General features: G+C 41.3%; 1 protein-coding gene across 1 annotated transcript in view; it reads right to left on the bottom strand.

Moving 5' to 3' along the window:
• Positions 1–17,118, bottom strand: part of Cntrl (centriolin) — an 89,040-nt gene that overhangs the window by 32,367 nt on the left and 39,555 nt on the right. The window contains exons 16-22 of the mRNA XM_090330549.1: positions 15,440–15,585; positions 13,539–13,746; positions 12,148–12,327; positions 9,494–9,673; positions 1,686–1,802; positions 1,246–1,390; positions 557–708 (exon numbers count right to left, since the gene is read on the bottom strand). Coding sequence (XP_090186675.1) covers positions 557–708; positions 1,246–1,390; positions 1,686–1,802; positions 9,494–9,673; positions 12,148–12,327; positions 13,539–13,746; positions 15,440–15,585 — 1,128 coding nt within the window. The remainder of the gene's footprint in view (positions 1–556; positions 709–1,245; positions 1,391–1,685; positions 1,803–9,493; positions 9,674–12,147; positions 12,328–13,538; positions 13,747–15,439; positions 15,586–17,118) is intronic.

Below are 17,118 nucleotides of genomic sequence, written 5' to 3'. Positions count from 1 at the left end.
CCATGATCCTCAGATCTCAACCTTCTAAGTAGCTAGGATTAGAGCTTTAGGTGTGATCCACTGGCACCAGCAAGCTTTCCTTCTTGAGCTTCCTCATGAGATGAAACCCTAATACTTCTCAGAACTTAGATCCATAAGTCACATGTATGTCACTGTTGAGCAAGTACACTGGGCATGGCCTGTGAGTTCTCTGAAGGCAGGGGCTGTATCCTTTATCAGGTACTGCCCAGAACCTGGACTAGACTTTAGTACTGACTGTTAAAAAGAAGTGAAAGCATTGTATCTATTTTTTTCTATCTGAGCCTTCAAATAACACATTTCCACTCTGGGCTCTTATATAGCATCCCCTGTCAGGGAGCTCCACAACAGAGTAACTGACCATGTAAAAGCAACTACTATCATCCATGAGAAGACCCTCTTTTCATGTCAATCACAAAAGCCTTCAATGCATGGCTTAGTATAGACATGTTCTTAGCAAATGTTCACAAGTGGAAAGAAGGGGGTAATGTTACGTTTTATTCAATTGTATACAATTAAAGAACCACAGAATTCCTACTTTTGATGATGATGGTGGTGGTGGCATAAAATACCAACAGCCTTGTCTTTTGAAAGGATCTGCTATGCTGCTGATGTAATCATTCTGAAAAGAAACTTCCTGTCGGAGTTGAGAGATTTCTTCTAAAATATTTTCAAAGCCTCCTTTGTTATCTGTAAAGGAAAGCCATTCCATGAAATCATATACTTACTTTCTCTCTCAACAAACAAGAACCTGTGAGTCTTGTGAGTTCATCAACGCTGACTTTCAGCCTGCCTATGGTAACTGAGTTTTGCTAAAACTAAGAGGACAGACACATCTCCTTTGGCCACAAACTACTACTAGAGAAAGTGAACAGATCTGTCAACATTCCCTCTAAAATTAAACAAATCTCTCAATACCATACTTAAAAATGTTTTCTAAATTCTTTTAATTTGTTAATTACTATAGCTATCCAAGCCAGGAATGGGATTAATTTTTTTTTTTTTTTTTTTTTTTTTTTTTGCCAGTCCTGGGCTTGAGCTCGGGTCTGAGCTCTACCACTTGAGCCTCAGTACCACTTCCAGCTTTTTTCTATGTATGTGGTACTGAGGAATCAAACCCGGGTCTTCGTGCATGCTAGGCAAGCACTCTATCACTAGGTCAAACTCCTGGCCCCTGGGATTAATTTTATAACTACAAAAACACAAAATCAAAGCCTAATACTTTACCATCTCCAGTGAGGTCTAGTAAATTCCGAAGCCTTGTGATCTCTGTCCTTTGCCTCTCCATTGTCTCTTTCAATTTCTTGATTTCCAGCACTTGTAAGTTTGATTGTCTAGTACCTACATCTGCTTTCTCCATCTCAATCTGAAACTATTTATAAAAAAAAAAAACATACAAACTTAGCAATAAGGAGTGAATTATTTCCCAGATGCACTTACACTTTCAAGCTAATTATAATTTTTTAATTTTTATTTATTTTACCAGTGAGGAAGCTACCTTACATTTATTCCTTATATTTAAACTGTACTGCATCTGACATACAGTAGAGGATGAAGTACTGACTGTGAATTCCCCTTCACTGCAAACTGAGATATCAATTTCAGTACTTTAGTCTTTCGGCACAGAGAAGGACCCAGTAAGGGAGGTTTCAAATACCAATACTGACCTGCTCCTCTCTCTCCCTGAGAAGATTCTGCAGGAGCTCGATTTCTGCCTCTGCTCGGGTTAGGTCCTTAGCTGCTTGTGCTGCCTTCCTGCTGAATTTCTCTGCTTCCTGGAACTCCTACCGGGACAAAGTATGAGAAGGGCACACTGACATCTCAGGTGGTCATCTCCATTCTTGCTGCCTCTTAAGAAGACTAATTCTTCTGCTTTTTGTCACATTGACAACCTGTCTGTCCCAGACACATAGGATGCCAAGCTCCGACTAACTTATGTGGTGCTCAATGCTGAACAGCCTGTCCTGCTCCAATAGGGATGAAAGGGTGGATGCTGCACCAAAAGAAAGAAGAGCTTTTTCTTTACTGTTCTATAGTCTTCTATGATTGATATCTCTTTGGGCCTCTCATGTTTTATATATATCTATATCTATCTTTCTATATATATTTATGTATATATACACACATTATACATATATATATATATATACATTTCTTCTCCTATGATCCATTGTCTTAATCTCATTAGTACCTACACCCTATAAAGTAGCAAGACAAACAGGACTTTAGTCAGGAGTCCTAACCACCTTATGTGGTAATATTTTCATATAATTGCACAATGAAAGCTTAAGGTTCCAAGGGATTATATGTCAAGACTTCAACACTTCTGTCCAGATAAATACTGACAGTGCTCTCCCTAAGAAAATTCCCTACACTTTAAGATAGGGATATGTGGAGAAGGAAGATGGCATGGAAACATTGGGGAGGGACCCAGCCTGGCTCTTGAGAGAGTGAGAGAGAGACAGAGAGAGAGAGAGAGGCAGAGACAGAGAGAGAGACAGAGACAGAGAGAGAGACAGAGAGAGAGAGAGAGAGAGAGAGAGAGACAGAGACAGAGACAGAGACAGAGACAGAGACACAGAGAGAGTGATTGAGTGTTGGGGGGTCCAAGGAGCTAACTCCCCTAAGAATTCAACAGCTATGAAACTAGGAAAGAACAGAGAACTATATGAACTGGAAAAGAAAAGCAGAAAAAGCTCCTAACCCATGCACTCAAAGAAAATGAACCTTGAGGACCCCTCCCCCACTCCTTGCCATGGAGCCTCAGAGGTGCAAAAGCAGTGTCAGCACAGGGGGACCAGGAAACCCAGCATTCCATCAGACTGCTGAATCCAGACACAGGAAACTCATACAACCTGGGCTCTGGACAACACAGACAGTGGCTGACACCAGAGAGGAGACACACAGACCAGGAAGGAGCCTTTAACACCACAGGACAGCCCACAGCTAGACCCAGGATCAGTGAGTAGTCCACCAGGATCCCCCTACGGCCCTACCCCTCTCAGGAGAGCAGTGCTGGTGGCATGCTATAGAACCTAACCCAGATCCCTCTCATTCTTGCCCATGAAGGAACAGCAAACATTGGGGAGACAAGGGGCCCAGAGTCCTGCTCCCCCTCACAGTCCCTTCCCCAGGCTATAGAGACTGGAGACAGATGGCACTAAGATCCAGCATTCCCACAGCACTATCAGGGAGGCATGTATGGGTAGGGGTGTGTGCACACACGTGTGTGTGTGTGTGGATTAATAACTGGCAGGGCGCTCCGCTGCTGGGAGCTGGTAGGCAAGGGAGCAACAGTGGGTCTACCTAGCTGAGACACAGATGGCACACAGGCAACAGCGGCCCTATGCTCCTACTGGGAATCAGGTGTTTGCTCTGCCCTATTACAGAAAAACAGAAAGAGCAGAAACAGTAATCTTGAGTCACCGCTGGGAACTGGAGGGCATACCAGCAAGGGCCAAGCACTTCCAGAAATGCACTCACCCTACTGCAGAAATCTTGAAAGCGCACATCTACAGCTGGGCCCAGCTGCAAGGAACTGGGCAAGCAAACCAGCAACAGTTGCTGCCTGAAACCAAGGTGTGCAACTGTGAGCCACTGTTGGGAACCTGTGGGTGCACCAGCAAAGGCCATACACTCTGACCCGGAATTGAGTGTGCACTCCACCCTACTGCAGAATACCCAAAAGCGCACACTGATTTGGGCCCCACTGCTGGGCACCAGGTGGGCAAGCCATCAACAGTGGTGCTATCTAGCTAAGTCATAGGTATGGGTATAGCCAACAACTGTGCACAACGGCTGGGAACCAATGGGAACCAGTGGGCATGTCAGCAATAGCTGACATCAGGTATTCAGGGTAGCAACAGTGAGCTAGCCAGCTGAGACCTAGGCATGTGCATGGATAGCAACTGCCAGCCACCACTCAGAGCAGGGGGGTGTGCCAGCAACAGCTACACGCTCATACTGGGAATCAGGTGTGTGCCCTGTCCCACAGCAATAAAACCAAAAGCGTACATCAATAGCTGGGCCCTGCTTCTGGGAACCTGGTGGACAAGCCAGCAACAATTGCGCTATCTAGCTGAATCCCAGGCATACACACAAACAACTGTGAGCCACCTCTGAGAACCAGTGGGCGTGTCAGCAAAGGCTCCATGCTCCTGCTGGAAACCAGCCCTACATTCCTCCCAACTCCAGAAATGCCAAAGTGCACATCCATAGCTGGACCTGGCTGCTAGAAACCAGCTAGTAGGCCCATAATGGCTGTACTATCAGGCTGAAAACTATGCATACACGCAGATACTAGAGAAAACCACCAGCCCAAGACTGAGTAAAGACCACCACCTACTGACCACCAACAGACCAAACTAATAGCAATAACTGGCAAGCCTTGAAGTTCCAATGAAGAAGTCACAAAGACAAATCACTAAATGTATACTTAATCACGGTCTCACGCAAACTCCAAAAGGAACTGAGAGTGAAGAGATAGGAGACAGGAAACCATTTAAAGAGATGATATCAGACCTGACCAACAAAATAAAAAGAGAATTCCGAAAAAATTACAGGAATTTCTCTATTTTAAAAGAGAAATGGAGACAAAAATTAGACAAATTTTACACTTCTTTAGATGGAAAGATGAACACCTTCAGATCAGACATAGAAAACATGAAGGGTTCAATTTTCATAATACAAACCACATGGGCCAGGAGTTTGGCCTAGTGGTAGAGTGCTTGTCAAGCATGCACAAAAAGACCAGGGTTCGATTCCTTAGTACCACAAACAGAAAAAGCCAGAAGTGGTGATGTGGCTCAGTGGTAGATCTCTAGCCTTGAGAAAGCCAAAGGACATGCTCGGGCCCTAACTTCAAGCTTCAGGACTGGCAAAAGAAACCCCCAAACCAAAAAACACAACACAGTAGATGCTATAGGTAATAGAAAAAGATGGAAAACAGATTATCAGGAACAGAAGATAAAACACAGAAGCAGGAGTAGAGTCATTAATCTGAAAAAAATCACTCCGAATTCTCCAAAGAGAAGTCTAAGAACTAGCAGACACAGCCAAGAAATGTAATCTATGTACAATTGGAATCACGAGGAAAGGAGTTTCAAATGAAGGGAATGCAACACTTATTCACCAAGATTAGAGCAGAAAACTTTCCCGGTCTCAAAAGTGAACATCTCACACACATAACAGAAGCCTACAGAACACCTAATAAACAAGACCCCAGAAAGAACTCTTCCAGACACATCATAATAAAAACATTAGACCTGAATAGCAAAGAGCTAATCCTAAGTGCTGCAAAAACAAAAAAAAGAGCTATACTACAATGGAAAGAAAACAAGAATCATTGCAGACCTCTCTACATAAACCCTCCATGCAAGAAGAGCATGGAAAAATATCATTCAACCCCTGAAGAGCAACAACTGCCAACCCAGACTGATATGTCCAGAGAAATTAGCACTTACATTCGATGAAGAAACAAAAATACTTCATAAAAAAGAATTATATGAATTTATGCACACTAAGCCAGCATTACCGAAAATATTAAATAAACAGAAACAAGGAGTAGAAAACAAAGCAATTTAATAGGCACAAAGGGGTATTTAAAAAAAAGAGAGAGAAACACAGAAGGAATAAAGAAATGGCAAAAAAAAAAAATAAACCAACACTACTCACTTCTCCATAATTACCTTAAACATCAATGGACTCAACTCTCCAATCAAAAGTAAAAGAACTGCAGAATGGATCAGAAAACAAGATCCATCAATCTATTGTCTCCAAGAGACTCACCTCACTGCAAGTGAAGGGATGGGAAAGAATTTTTCATGCCAATGCACCATTCAAAAAAGCAGAAGTAGCAATCTTTTTTTTTGCCAGTCCTGGAGCTTGAACTCAGGCCTAGAGCATTGTCCTTGGGCCTTCCTCAAGGTTAACGCTGTCCCACTTGAGCCACAGCACCACGTCTGGCTTTTCTATGTGTATGGTACCTAGGACTGAAACCCAGTTTTTGTGCATGGTAGGCAAGCACTCTACTGCTATGCCAAATTCCCAGGCCAGGAGTAGCAATCTTAATTTCTGACAAAATTAGCTTCTCAATAAAATCAGTACATAAAGATAAAGATGGTCACTACATATTAATAAAGGGGTTGATAAATAACCAGAGTATCACAATCATAAACATACATATCAAACATCAGAGCACCTAAAGATGTCAAGAAAAGATAGTCTCAAACACAAAATTGTAGTGGGAGACTTATAATACACCAATCTCTCCAAGGGATAGATCAACCAAGCAAAGGACAAGCAAAGAAACCTGAGTTAAATGACTCCATAGTCCAACTGGACTTAGCAGATATCCAGTTTCTCACCCAACAGCAAAACACTATACATTTTTCTCTGCAGCCCATGGAACATTCTCCAAAATAGATCATATAATAGTTCACACAAAAAACTTAAGCAGACATAAGAGGACTGATACAATCCCTTATATTCTATCTGGCCACAGTGGAATCAGACTAGTTCTGAATAACATAGTACACTGTAAAACCACTCAAATACATGGAAGCTGAATAGTACACTACTGAATAACATCTGGGTTATACAGAACAAATTAAAGAAGAAATTGGAAAGTTCCTACAATGCAATGAAAATGAAAATACATCATAAAGGAACCTCTTGGACACAACAAAAGCAGTCCTAAATGGCAAGTTTATCTCCCTAGGAGCCCATATTAAAAGGAAGAAATTCATGCAAATAACCTAAAAAAGTAATTAAAGCACCTGGAGGACCAAGAAAAAATTAAATCTAAAGCAACTAGAAGGACAGAATTTGCAAAAATAAAATCTGAAATTTCTGATATTGAAATAAGGTCTATTATACATAAAATTAATAAACCAAAAAGCTGTCTTTTTTTTTTTTTTTTTTTTTTTTTTTTGCCAGTCCTGGGCTTGAGCTCAGGGCCTGAGCACTGTCCTTGGACTTTCTCAAGGCTAGAGCTCTACCACTTGAGCACCACTTCCGGTTTTTCTCTATGTATGTGGTACCAAGGAATCGAACCCAGGTCTTTATGCATGTTAGGCAAGCACTTTAACCACTAGGCCAAACTCCAGGCCCAAAACTGGGGTTTTTTTTTTGAAAGAGTTAACAAAATTGACAGACTCCTGGCAAGATTGATCAAAAAAAGGAGAGGGGCCTGGAGTTTGGCCTAGTAGTGGTAGAGTGCTTGCCTAGCATGCACGAATACCCAGGTTCAATTCCTTGATACTACATGCATAGAAAAAAGCTGGAAGTGGTGCTTAGGCTCAAGTGGTAGAACTCTAACCTTGAGAAAGTCCAAGGACGGTGCTCAGGTCCTGAGCTAAAGCCCAAGACTAGCAAAAAACAAAAAAAAAAAGGACTGAGGAGATTCAAATAAACCCGACCTTCAGCCTTTGATCTCTGACCCTCGAAACCTGACGTGTGACCTATAACCTTTGACCTCAACCTTTAACCCCATGATCTCAGGCCCGACTCTGACCCTTAACATTTGAACTTTGACCTCTGACCTTCAACCCCCGAATCCTTACAAACCTCTGACCTTCAACTCCTGACCTTTGAACTTTGGTTATATCTAATGTTTGCCTCATAATTTGATGGTATTAATGAGTTTTACAGCATACTACAAGGGTTAATGGCTCAATTCCTCATACCACATGAGGGAATGTGTAATAAGATATCTTGCTTATAAGATGGCTACTTGGGGTCAACATCACAGCACTGACAGGTTTCTTTGCTAAAAGTTCATTTTTCTTTTCTCTACTACTTGAGGAGAGAGTGTGCATATGTATTACTGGAAACTCATGGGTATAGGAGATTTATTGCTTGCAATCATACACCAGCTTCCAGTTCTGTAAAACCAGTTGTTTTTTCAAAGTTGAAGGCACAAGTCCACAAGTTATTTTCTTTTTATATACCATTTTCCATGGCAGCTAGCTGCTCCTGGTCACTCTCAAAAATAAAGACAGGCATTAAAATTTGTGAAACTTTTGAGAAGCATATCTGTTGGACTAGAATGTGAGAGGGCTTAAGGAAAATGAGCTGTGTCTTTCATGTCCTAGCATCCTTTCAAATCTCAGCCCCATGATAATGTTACCAACTGCCATCTATCTACTACTTCTGAAAATGTTTCCTCTGTTTGCATTCATTCAGATTACAAACTGTGTTACCCAGATTGATGAGCCGAGCCGTACCCAGTTCTAGGGCTGACTAATAAGTAGTGGGGCCTAATGTAAAATTAAAATTCAGTGTTCTATGGTTCAACATATTAAGATTTTTGTAAATGGCAACAGCTGATCATTAAGCCAAACAGGAGATCCTTGAATGCACAGGGAATTGTCTATGTACAATCACAAACGTAGGGCACAAGTCTCATGAGGTCTCCTACTCCTTCCATCCCAGAGGGTATTGGGTATGGAGGGAAGAGATTCAGATTCAGGTAAAACTAATCAGCGTCCTTTGTGGTTTTGTTTGTTTTTACCAAAACTAAGAAATGCCTTCCCTATCTGAATAAACCTGGGGGCAAGCTGTCAGTAATCTTGTTTCCAACCACGTGTTGTAGATGTATAGAACATGCACTCACATGCACTCTTCCATTCTATCTCAGCCTGAGAACTCATTTTAAAAGGCAACATTAGAAGCAGGGAAGCAGGGAACAGTTAATGTCTACAGACCAGGACTTGGCCTTTTGTGTTTTCTGTGGATCTATTACACAAGAAAACAACAGGGATCGAGGTTAAAGTGAACACCTTCAATGAAGTTTCAAAGTAACATGTAATGAATTCCAGGTCAAACCCAGAACTTTGGGAGAAACTTAGCTGGATATATGTATTATCTCAAGTATTTTGTTTCATGAGCTTTTTTTAATTTTTTTTTTAATTTTTATTTTTTGACAGTCCCAGGCTTGAACTCAGGGCCTAAGCACTGTCCTTGGGCTTTCTCAAGGTTACAGCTCTACCACTTGAGCCTCAGCACCACTTCCGGCTTTTTTCTATGTATGTGGTACCAAGGAATCAAACCCCGGTCTTTGTGCATGCAAGGTAAGCACTCCACCACTAGGCCAAACTTCCAGCCCCTTCAAGACCTTTTAAACTTTTTTTCGAGGTAAGGTCTTGCTATACTGCTGTTCAAGTTAGCCTTGAACTCATAGGCTCAAGTAATTCTGTCACGTCAAGTATTTTAAAATAAAAATTTATCTAGATTGAAAAAGATGGTGATATGCGTTTCATTTGATGTTCCTTTCAGACCTCCATACAGTTAGAGGTCCCATAGCAGCACAAAGTAAATTCTTAGGCATTTCAACAGGGAAAAAGAAATCCTCAGGTCTTAAAAAGAATACAACTTACAGTGACATAAAATAAGTAAAGGCTACAACTAGAGACTAACAGGACAAATTGCTGTTATTTTTCACTGACAGAAATCTGTTCTGATCACATGGACTAACCTGTGCTCGTTCCTGGTTTATTTTCATAACAGTTCCATGTAGGGACTTGAGCTGGTCTTTGGCAATGGTGAGTTCAGCAGTAGCTAGTTTATCAGAGGCAGCCACAGCTTTCTTCAGATTCTCCAACTCATTATCTAAACCAAGAAACTGCTCCTGAGATTTGGCATCTTCATATTTCTTCTAAAATAAAAGAAATAATCCTCAAGTTGATAAATTATTTAGTAGCGATTTGAATTAAGATGTAAGCTCCAAGTATATTTTAGCTATGAGACTCCTGTCTGATGTTTAGCTACTGAAGATCTTCTCCCAAATTATGGGCTTTCTATTTATCCTCTAGCTATGTCCTTTGCCATGCAGAAACTCTGCAGTTTAAGGGAATCCCATTTATCCAGCCTTTCTTTGATTTGTTGCTTCTAGATCTTTACTCAAGAAGTTTGGATCTAAGCCAAATAAGCCAGACCCAAAGTGCTGCCTGGTTTTCCCTCCAGAAAATGTCTAGGATATCCTTAGCAGAGAATCACAATGGCTCAATAGCTATGTGACTATATGGCCATACATACGATGCTTATCAAAATGAACTTCAAGAAACAGAAACAAGAGGTTTGCAGTTATTTCTTTTTTTTTTTTTTTTGCCAGTCCTGGGCTTGAGCTCAGGGCCTGAGCACTGTCCTTGGACTTTCTCAAGGATAGAGCTCTACCACTTGAGCCTCAGCACCACTTCCGGCTTTTTTCTATATGTGGTACCGAGGAATCGAACCCGGGTCTTCATGCATGTTAGGCAAGCACTTTAACCACTAGGCCAAACTCCCGGCCCTGCAGTTATTTCTTTTTTCCCCCTTTGGTTTATTCCTGGTTGTCACTGTTTTTTTTTTTATTTATGTACCTTTTGTCTTGTATATAAGTTTATTTGATTTGGGGAACAGAAAGGGAATCACAGAAATGGTGAGACAAAGGATAAACTAATGTAACAGTGATACTCACCAGACACTGTGTTGGAAATGAACTTTACAACTTGGAGGGAGGGAATTTAGGGTGGGGTAAATGGGAGAAAACGAGGGAGGGTGTAACCCTGATCAGAAAATGTACTTACTATTTTACTTATATAACTGTAACCCCCAAAATAAGTAAGTTCTGAAGGGCAGCAGTTTACTACTGCACACTACATATCTATAACAAAAATCTGACACACAATAGGTGCTTCACAAATATCTACTGAATAAATATATTATCTCAAAACTAAAAGTAAATTTTCTTATTCAAGTATCTAAATGGTCATAAATTCACCCAGTCATTAAGAAAACAGTTCTCAGCATCATCAATAATCAATGGCTAGATAAGTCTTCAAGATTACTGCAAATCAGGCCTTGAGGTATATGGTAGCAAAGAAAGAACATGTTATTTTGAGGAACTGAAAAGAGGAGCGAATGAAATAGGCAGATCATGCAGGGTCTCCTTGGCTTAAAGATTTCATTCTGTAAGAAAATGGAGACTCTGAGAGGAGGGATTGATAACAACCAATTCCCGTGTAGAAAGAGTATGTTAGATGCACCATGGAGGTCAGGCATAGAATGGGGAGATCTTTTAGAAGATCACGTTGTCCAGAAGAGATGGGTAGACAAGGGTAGTGGTATCAGAGAAGGAAGATGTACATCTATTCCAGATATACTTTGGGGGCGAACTAAGTAAGTCATGGAAACTGATGGGTTCTTCGTGAAATGTGAATTATCCAAATGTTCTTGGTAACCAGGAGATTATAGTGCTACCCTGGTAGCACGCGCGCATGCACGTGCACACACACACACACACACACACACACACACACACACACACTTTTTTTCTTTTCCCTTCCAAGAATAGCTAGCATGGGTTCAGACTCAGGGAAAGTGAGTAACTTCAGTTTCTCAGGGAAGACAACATAAAAGATTTGAGAGGAAATGGTTCTATGGCTTAAATGGTAGAGAGCTAGCATTGAGCTGAAAAGCTCAGCAACAGGGCCCAGGCCCAGAGTTCAAGTCCCACAAGCGACAAAAAGATTTGAAAATATTTGTCAAAAAGAGCTCAGTGGCAGACAAAGGAATTCAAGTTGGACAAAAAGGAAAAAGACAGGAAGGGTTTAACTGAAAGAGTGGAGAGTGAGTTAATGAACTGAAGCTAGTAAGGTGAGAAATGGTTAGTGTGGAGGTAGGTAGATCACTATCTGCTGTCAGAGTGGGACACTTCACTATGTCATTTCAGAAGTAGTGGGAGAATTCTTGAATTTAACAAGGTCCAGAATGTGTCCATAGGGGTTGAAGAGGTAGTGATAGGCCATCAGAGAGGCTTGGCATTAGAATAAATGATGGGAGAGTTTAAACGAAGTTTTTCATGGGTCTAACAGGGGCAGGGAGTTTCTAAAGACCAAGCTCATTCTATTATCATTTAAGTACTGACTTGAATGTCAGTCTTTACTTTGCTAATTCTTGGTTCCATCTATCATTGACACCCTGGTCTCAAGACCCTGACTCAATGATAAGCATCCAGGTCTCTTGGAGGGCAAAGTCAGCTCGGTGCCAGCATTCAGAGAGGGGTGAATGTAGGAACCCCCCCCGCCCTACTCCCGCCCCCCCCCCCCGCCCAAATGAGGCAACCACAACCACTGGGGATGACCTGCCTACCTTTTTCTCTAACTCCTGAAGTTGAGCCAGAATTCTCTCCTTCTCTTCATCAGCTTCCTGAAGTTGAAGATCTGTAAGGCCTTGGATTTCTTCCATGCTCTTTAGATTTTCTTGCAAACAGTGAATTTCATTTTCTAACTGCCGGATTCTTGCATCATGTTGCCTTTTATCAAAATTAATCTGTAAAAAAAATAAAATTTCAAGGATTTATTTACTTATGAGACAGATTCTCAATTTATACCCCAGGCTGGCTACAAAAGAACAACTTTTTACAGAATTTTCTTTTTTTAACCATAGATTGTAATACAATTTTATACTAAGAAGTTATAGGGAACCATTTCATCTTCTTCTTGTTAGGGGTGGTGGTAGAATGGGCCTATGCTTGCTAGACAGGTCTTCTACCATTTGTGCCAAACCTCCACTCCTTTTTGTTGTGATTAATTTTTTAGACAGGGCTCACTTTTTGCCAGGGCTGGGCTGAACAGCAACCCTATTTTATACTTCCTAATAATATAGCTGCGATAAAACAGGTATGGGGTACTATAGCCAGCTTTTTCTGTTTAGATAGATGTGAATTTTTTTTTTGGTCCAATCTAGCTTGGAACCTCAAACTTCTTGATCTCAGCCTCCCACATAACAAGGAAGACAGGCATGTTTCAACATGTCTAGTTACTGGTTGAGATAGACAAGTCTCATGAACTTTTGCCTAGTCTTAAACTGAATCCAAAATCCTCCTGATTTCAGCTTCCTGAGTAACTAGGATTATAGGCATAAGCCATGGAGTCCAGCTGATAGCTTCTGAGGATCCATTTGAATACTTACCCTATTTTTAATATCATTACATGAAAAAATATGGATTGTGAGCCAGGTGCTGGTGGCTCACACCTATAATGCTAGCTACTCAGGAGCCTGAGATCTGAAGAACTGGTTCAAAGCCAGCCTCGGCAGAAAAATCAGAGAGATTCCTATCTCCAATAAACCATTCAGAAAAAGCCTGAAATAGCACTGTGGCTTAAGTGGTATAGTGCTAGTCTTGAGCACAAAAGAGGTTAAGGAACAGCCCCTAAGCCCTGAGTTCAAGCCCTAGGACTGGCCCCCCCCCCCCAAAAAAAAGAAAGAAAAGGATTCTGGCATCACATTATACTGAAATAAATGAATTATTTATCAGCCTATACACCATGCTTCCACAAGGGAAATGGTATTACAAATAGGTTTGACTTTGCCATCAATAGCCACAATCAGGGTTGGATTGTAATCATACCCAGTTAGACTTGTCATTGAATAACAATAATTCTGCTGAATTTACATGAGAAAGAAATCATAATAATTTGCTCAAAACTATTAGTATTTGCCAAGAGCTGCCTCCAAGTGGCTGTTTGCTCTTTTCTTACTCTAGCTTCCAGAGCTCTTTCGCAAGCCTGCCTGAACTCTTCTTGTCCATTTGCCAGTTTCTCTTGTTGCAGGACCATTTCTTCCTGGAGTTTCCTCTCTCTCACTTGTGCTTCCTCTCTTTCCCACTGTGAGCGTGCAAGGATTTCACTGAACTGTTTCTGTAAGTCAGCAAGACTTTTCCCTAAGACATCAGAAGGACTATGGATCCTGGTAAGGAAAAAAAACCCAAGATATTATAAATGTGACATTTTACTTTTGATGCTCAACAAAAGGAGTTGGTAACCTTAGTACAACTAATAAAAACAGATATACAGGACTGGTATCGTATCAACCTATAGCAAATTACTAAGTAGCTCCTAAGTGCAAATCGGTGTTTCAGCAAATGAAATATACCAATCTGCAGCACAGACTCCTAAAAGGCTTGAATAACTTCTGCTTTCTTTTAATATGTGATCTCTGTTTAAAATGCATAATGTGGTCCTACATTTTGACCATATATAGTGAACATTCAAGAAAGACTCTGGGGCCAGGTGCAGTGGCTCATGCATATAATTCTAGCAACTCAGGAGGCTAAGATCAGAGGATCTCAATTCAAAGCCAGCCCAGGCACTAATGTCCATGAGACTCTTGTTTCCAATTAACCACCAGAAAATCAGAAGTGGCATTGTGGCTTAAGGAGTAGGGAGGTACCCTTGAGCTAAAGAGCTTAGGGACAATGCCCAGGCCCAGAGTTCAAGTCCCACAACCAACAAACAACAACAACAACAACAACAAAAAACCTTTGAAATACCTTTTTAAAATAATATCAAAAAGGACCAAGAGCGTGGCCTAGTGGTAGAGTGCTTACCTAGCATGAATGAAGCCCTGGGTTCAATTCCTTGGTACCGCATACACAAAAAAAGCTAGAAGTGGTGCTGTGGCTCAAGTTGTAGAACACTAGCCATGAGAAAGCTTAAGGACAGTGCCCAGGCCCTGAGTTCAAGCACCAGGACAAGCAATAAATAGTAGCAAAATGTAAGATTAAAAAAAATAAATAATGTCTGTGGCTCATGCCTGTAATCCTAGTTACTCAGGAGGCTGAGAACTGAGGATTGTGGCTCAAAGCCAGCCTAGGAAGGAAGTCTGTAAAATATCTCCAGTTAATCACCAAAAAGCCAAAAGTGTTGCTGGGGTTCAAATAGTAGAGTGCTATCCTTAAGGCAAAAATAAAGTATCAATGACAATTTGAATTAAATGATCTTTTATCAGAGCCTTTTGGAAACATCATAAGAAAATCTTCCCAAAAGAAATTCGCCCTGGAGCCCTGAGTATAGCCAAGTGGTAAGAATGCTTGCCTAACATGCATGAAGCCCTGAGTTTGATTCCTCCGTACCACATACACAGAAAAAGCCCGAGGTGGTGCTGTGGCTCAAGTGGTAGAGCTCTAGCCTTGAGAAAGCCCAAGGACAGTATTTAGCCCCTGAGGTCAAAGCCCCAAGACTGGCAAGAAAAAAAAAAAGAGAAAGAGAAAGAGGGGGAGGAGGGAGGAGAGACAGAGAGAGAGAGACAGAGAGAGAGAGAGAGAGAGAGAGAGAGAGAGAGAGGAGAGAGACAGGAGAGAGAGGAGAGTGAGCGCGCGCATAGATAAATCAGCCCTACGTAACTTGTGGTCAGGGACGGAAGGGACAAACTGGGGGAAAGTGAAGAGAGTAACCCTGTCCAAAAGAAGTAATGTACTCATTACCTGACTTATGAGATGGTAATCCCTCTGTATAATACTTTAATAACAATAAAAGTATGTTGAAATAATTAAAGGGGGGGAAGAAATCAGCCATTGCTAGCACTTAGGAAGGCAGTCCTCATACTTAACAAGTCTGGGATGTGAAACATTTTATGTACAGAGTTCTTGATTTTCCCTTACCTCATCTCTCCAGCTCCCAATTTCAGTTTTTTCCTTAGCTCATCCACACGAGCTGCCACTTCTTCAGGGCGAATCAAACCATCAACCACATGGTTAAGATGATTCTGGAACTCTTTGAGTTGCTGTTTTAACAGGTTATTATCATCCTATGGAGGAGGTGACATGGTAAGAATTTATTATTTATGTGTAAATTTTCACTGAACAAATGAATCAACATTGATTGTCCGGACCATAGAGGATAATTCAGACAATGCCAAATAAAATTCAATAAAAAGTTACAGAAATTTCCCTAAATTTGATAGAAAGGATTCTATATTTTGAGCTGTTGACTGCATTCTCCTAAATGCCTACATTATTTGAATGGTTAATCTACTTCAAACTCAGTGTGACACTCTGGCACAATGAAGAACAGAACTGCAATTAACATGATTTTAAATACCTTCACCATCTGGAGTCCTTTCATCTGCAAACTGCCCTTGCCTATTATGGATGGCAAAACACCATTCCATGTGTTTGTGTATGTGTGTGTGTGTGTATGTGTGTGTGGTATGTTTGTGCATGCTGGCACAGTGCTTGAACTCAAGGCCTGTCTTTGCTTTTTCACTCAAGGCTGGCAGTCTAACACTTCTGAGCCATAGCTCCACTTTTGGCTTTTAGATAGTTAGAGATAAAGAGTTTCATGGGGGGGGGCGGAAGCGTGGCCTAGTGGTAGCGTGCTTGCCTAGCATGCATAAAGCTCTGGGTTCGATTCCCCGGCACCACATACACAGAGAAAGCCAGAAGTAGAGCTGTGGCTCAAGTGGCAGAATGCTAGTTTTGAGCAAAAAATGTCCAAGGACAGTGCTTAGACCCTGAGTTCAAGCCCCCAAATTGGGGGGAAAAAGTTTCATGCATTTTCCTCCTGGGCTGGCTTTAAAGTATGTCACTCAGGGGCCGGGAGTTTGGCCTAGTGGTAGAATGCTTGCCTAGCATGCATGAAGACCCGGGTTCGATTCCTCGGTACCACATACATAGAAAAAAGCTGGAAGTGGTGCTGAGGCTCAGGTGGTAGAGTTTTAGCCTTGAGAAAGTCCAAGGACAGTGCTCAGGCCCTGAGCCCAAACCCAGGACTGGCAAAAAAAAAAAAGTATGTCACTCAGTTCACAGCCTCCTGAATAGGCAAGATTACAGGTGTGAGCCACCAACACCCAGCTAAAACTTCATTCTTTATTGTGTACTGTACTACCTGAATATTTTAGGTTTTATATTTTATCTCCCATTTTATTTCTAATAATATAATATTCAGCTAGGAATATTAAATATATTTAACTTGCAATGTTTTCAACTTAAGGTGGTCCTATCAGGATGCAATACCATAATAAATTGAGAATATCCATACTACCTAATCCTGGTCACAAGTGACCTACTACAGGCTAGCCAAAAGAACAACAAAAAAATGTGTTTAAAAATTTGAACCAACGGCCGGGAGTTTGGCCTAGTGGTTAAAGTGCTTGCCTAGCATGCACGAAGACCTGGGTTTGATTCCTTGGTACCACATATATAGAAAAAGCCGGAAGTGGTGCTGAGGCTCAAGTGGTAGAGCTCTAGCCTTGAGAAAGTCCAAGGATAGGGCTCAGGCCCTGAGCTCAAGCCCAGGACTGGCAAAAAAAAAAAAAAAAAAAAAAAAAAAAAAATTTGAA

The sequence above is a fragment of the Megascapheus bottae genome, chromosome 3 (assembly GCF_031878675.1).
Source record: "Megascapheus bottae isolate mThoBot1 chromosome 3, mThoBot2.hap1, whole genome shotgun sequence".
NCBI classification, from domain to species: Eukaryota; Metazoa; Chordata; class Mammalia; order Rodentia; family Geomyidae; genus Megascapheus; species Megascapheus bottae.
The sequence above is the reverse complement of the archived record's forward strand: the minus strand, read 5'-3'. Positions and strand labels throughout refer to the sequence as shown.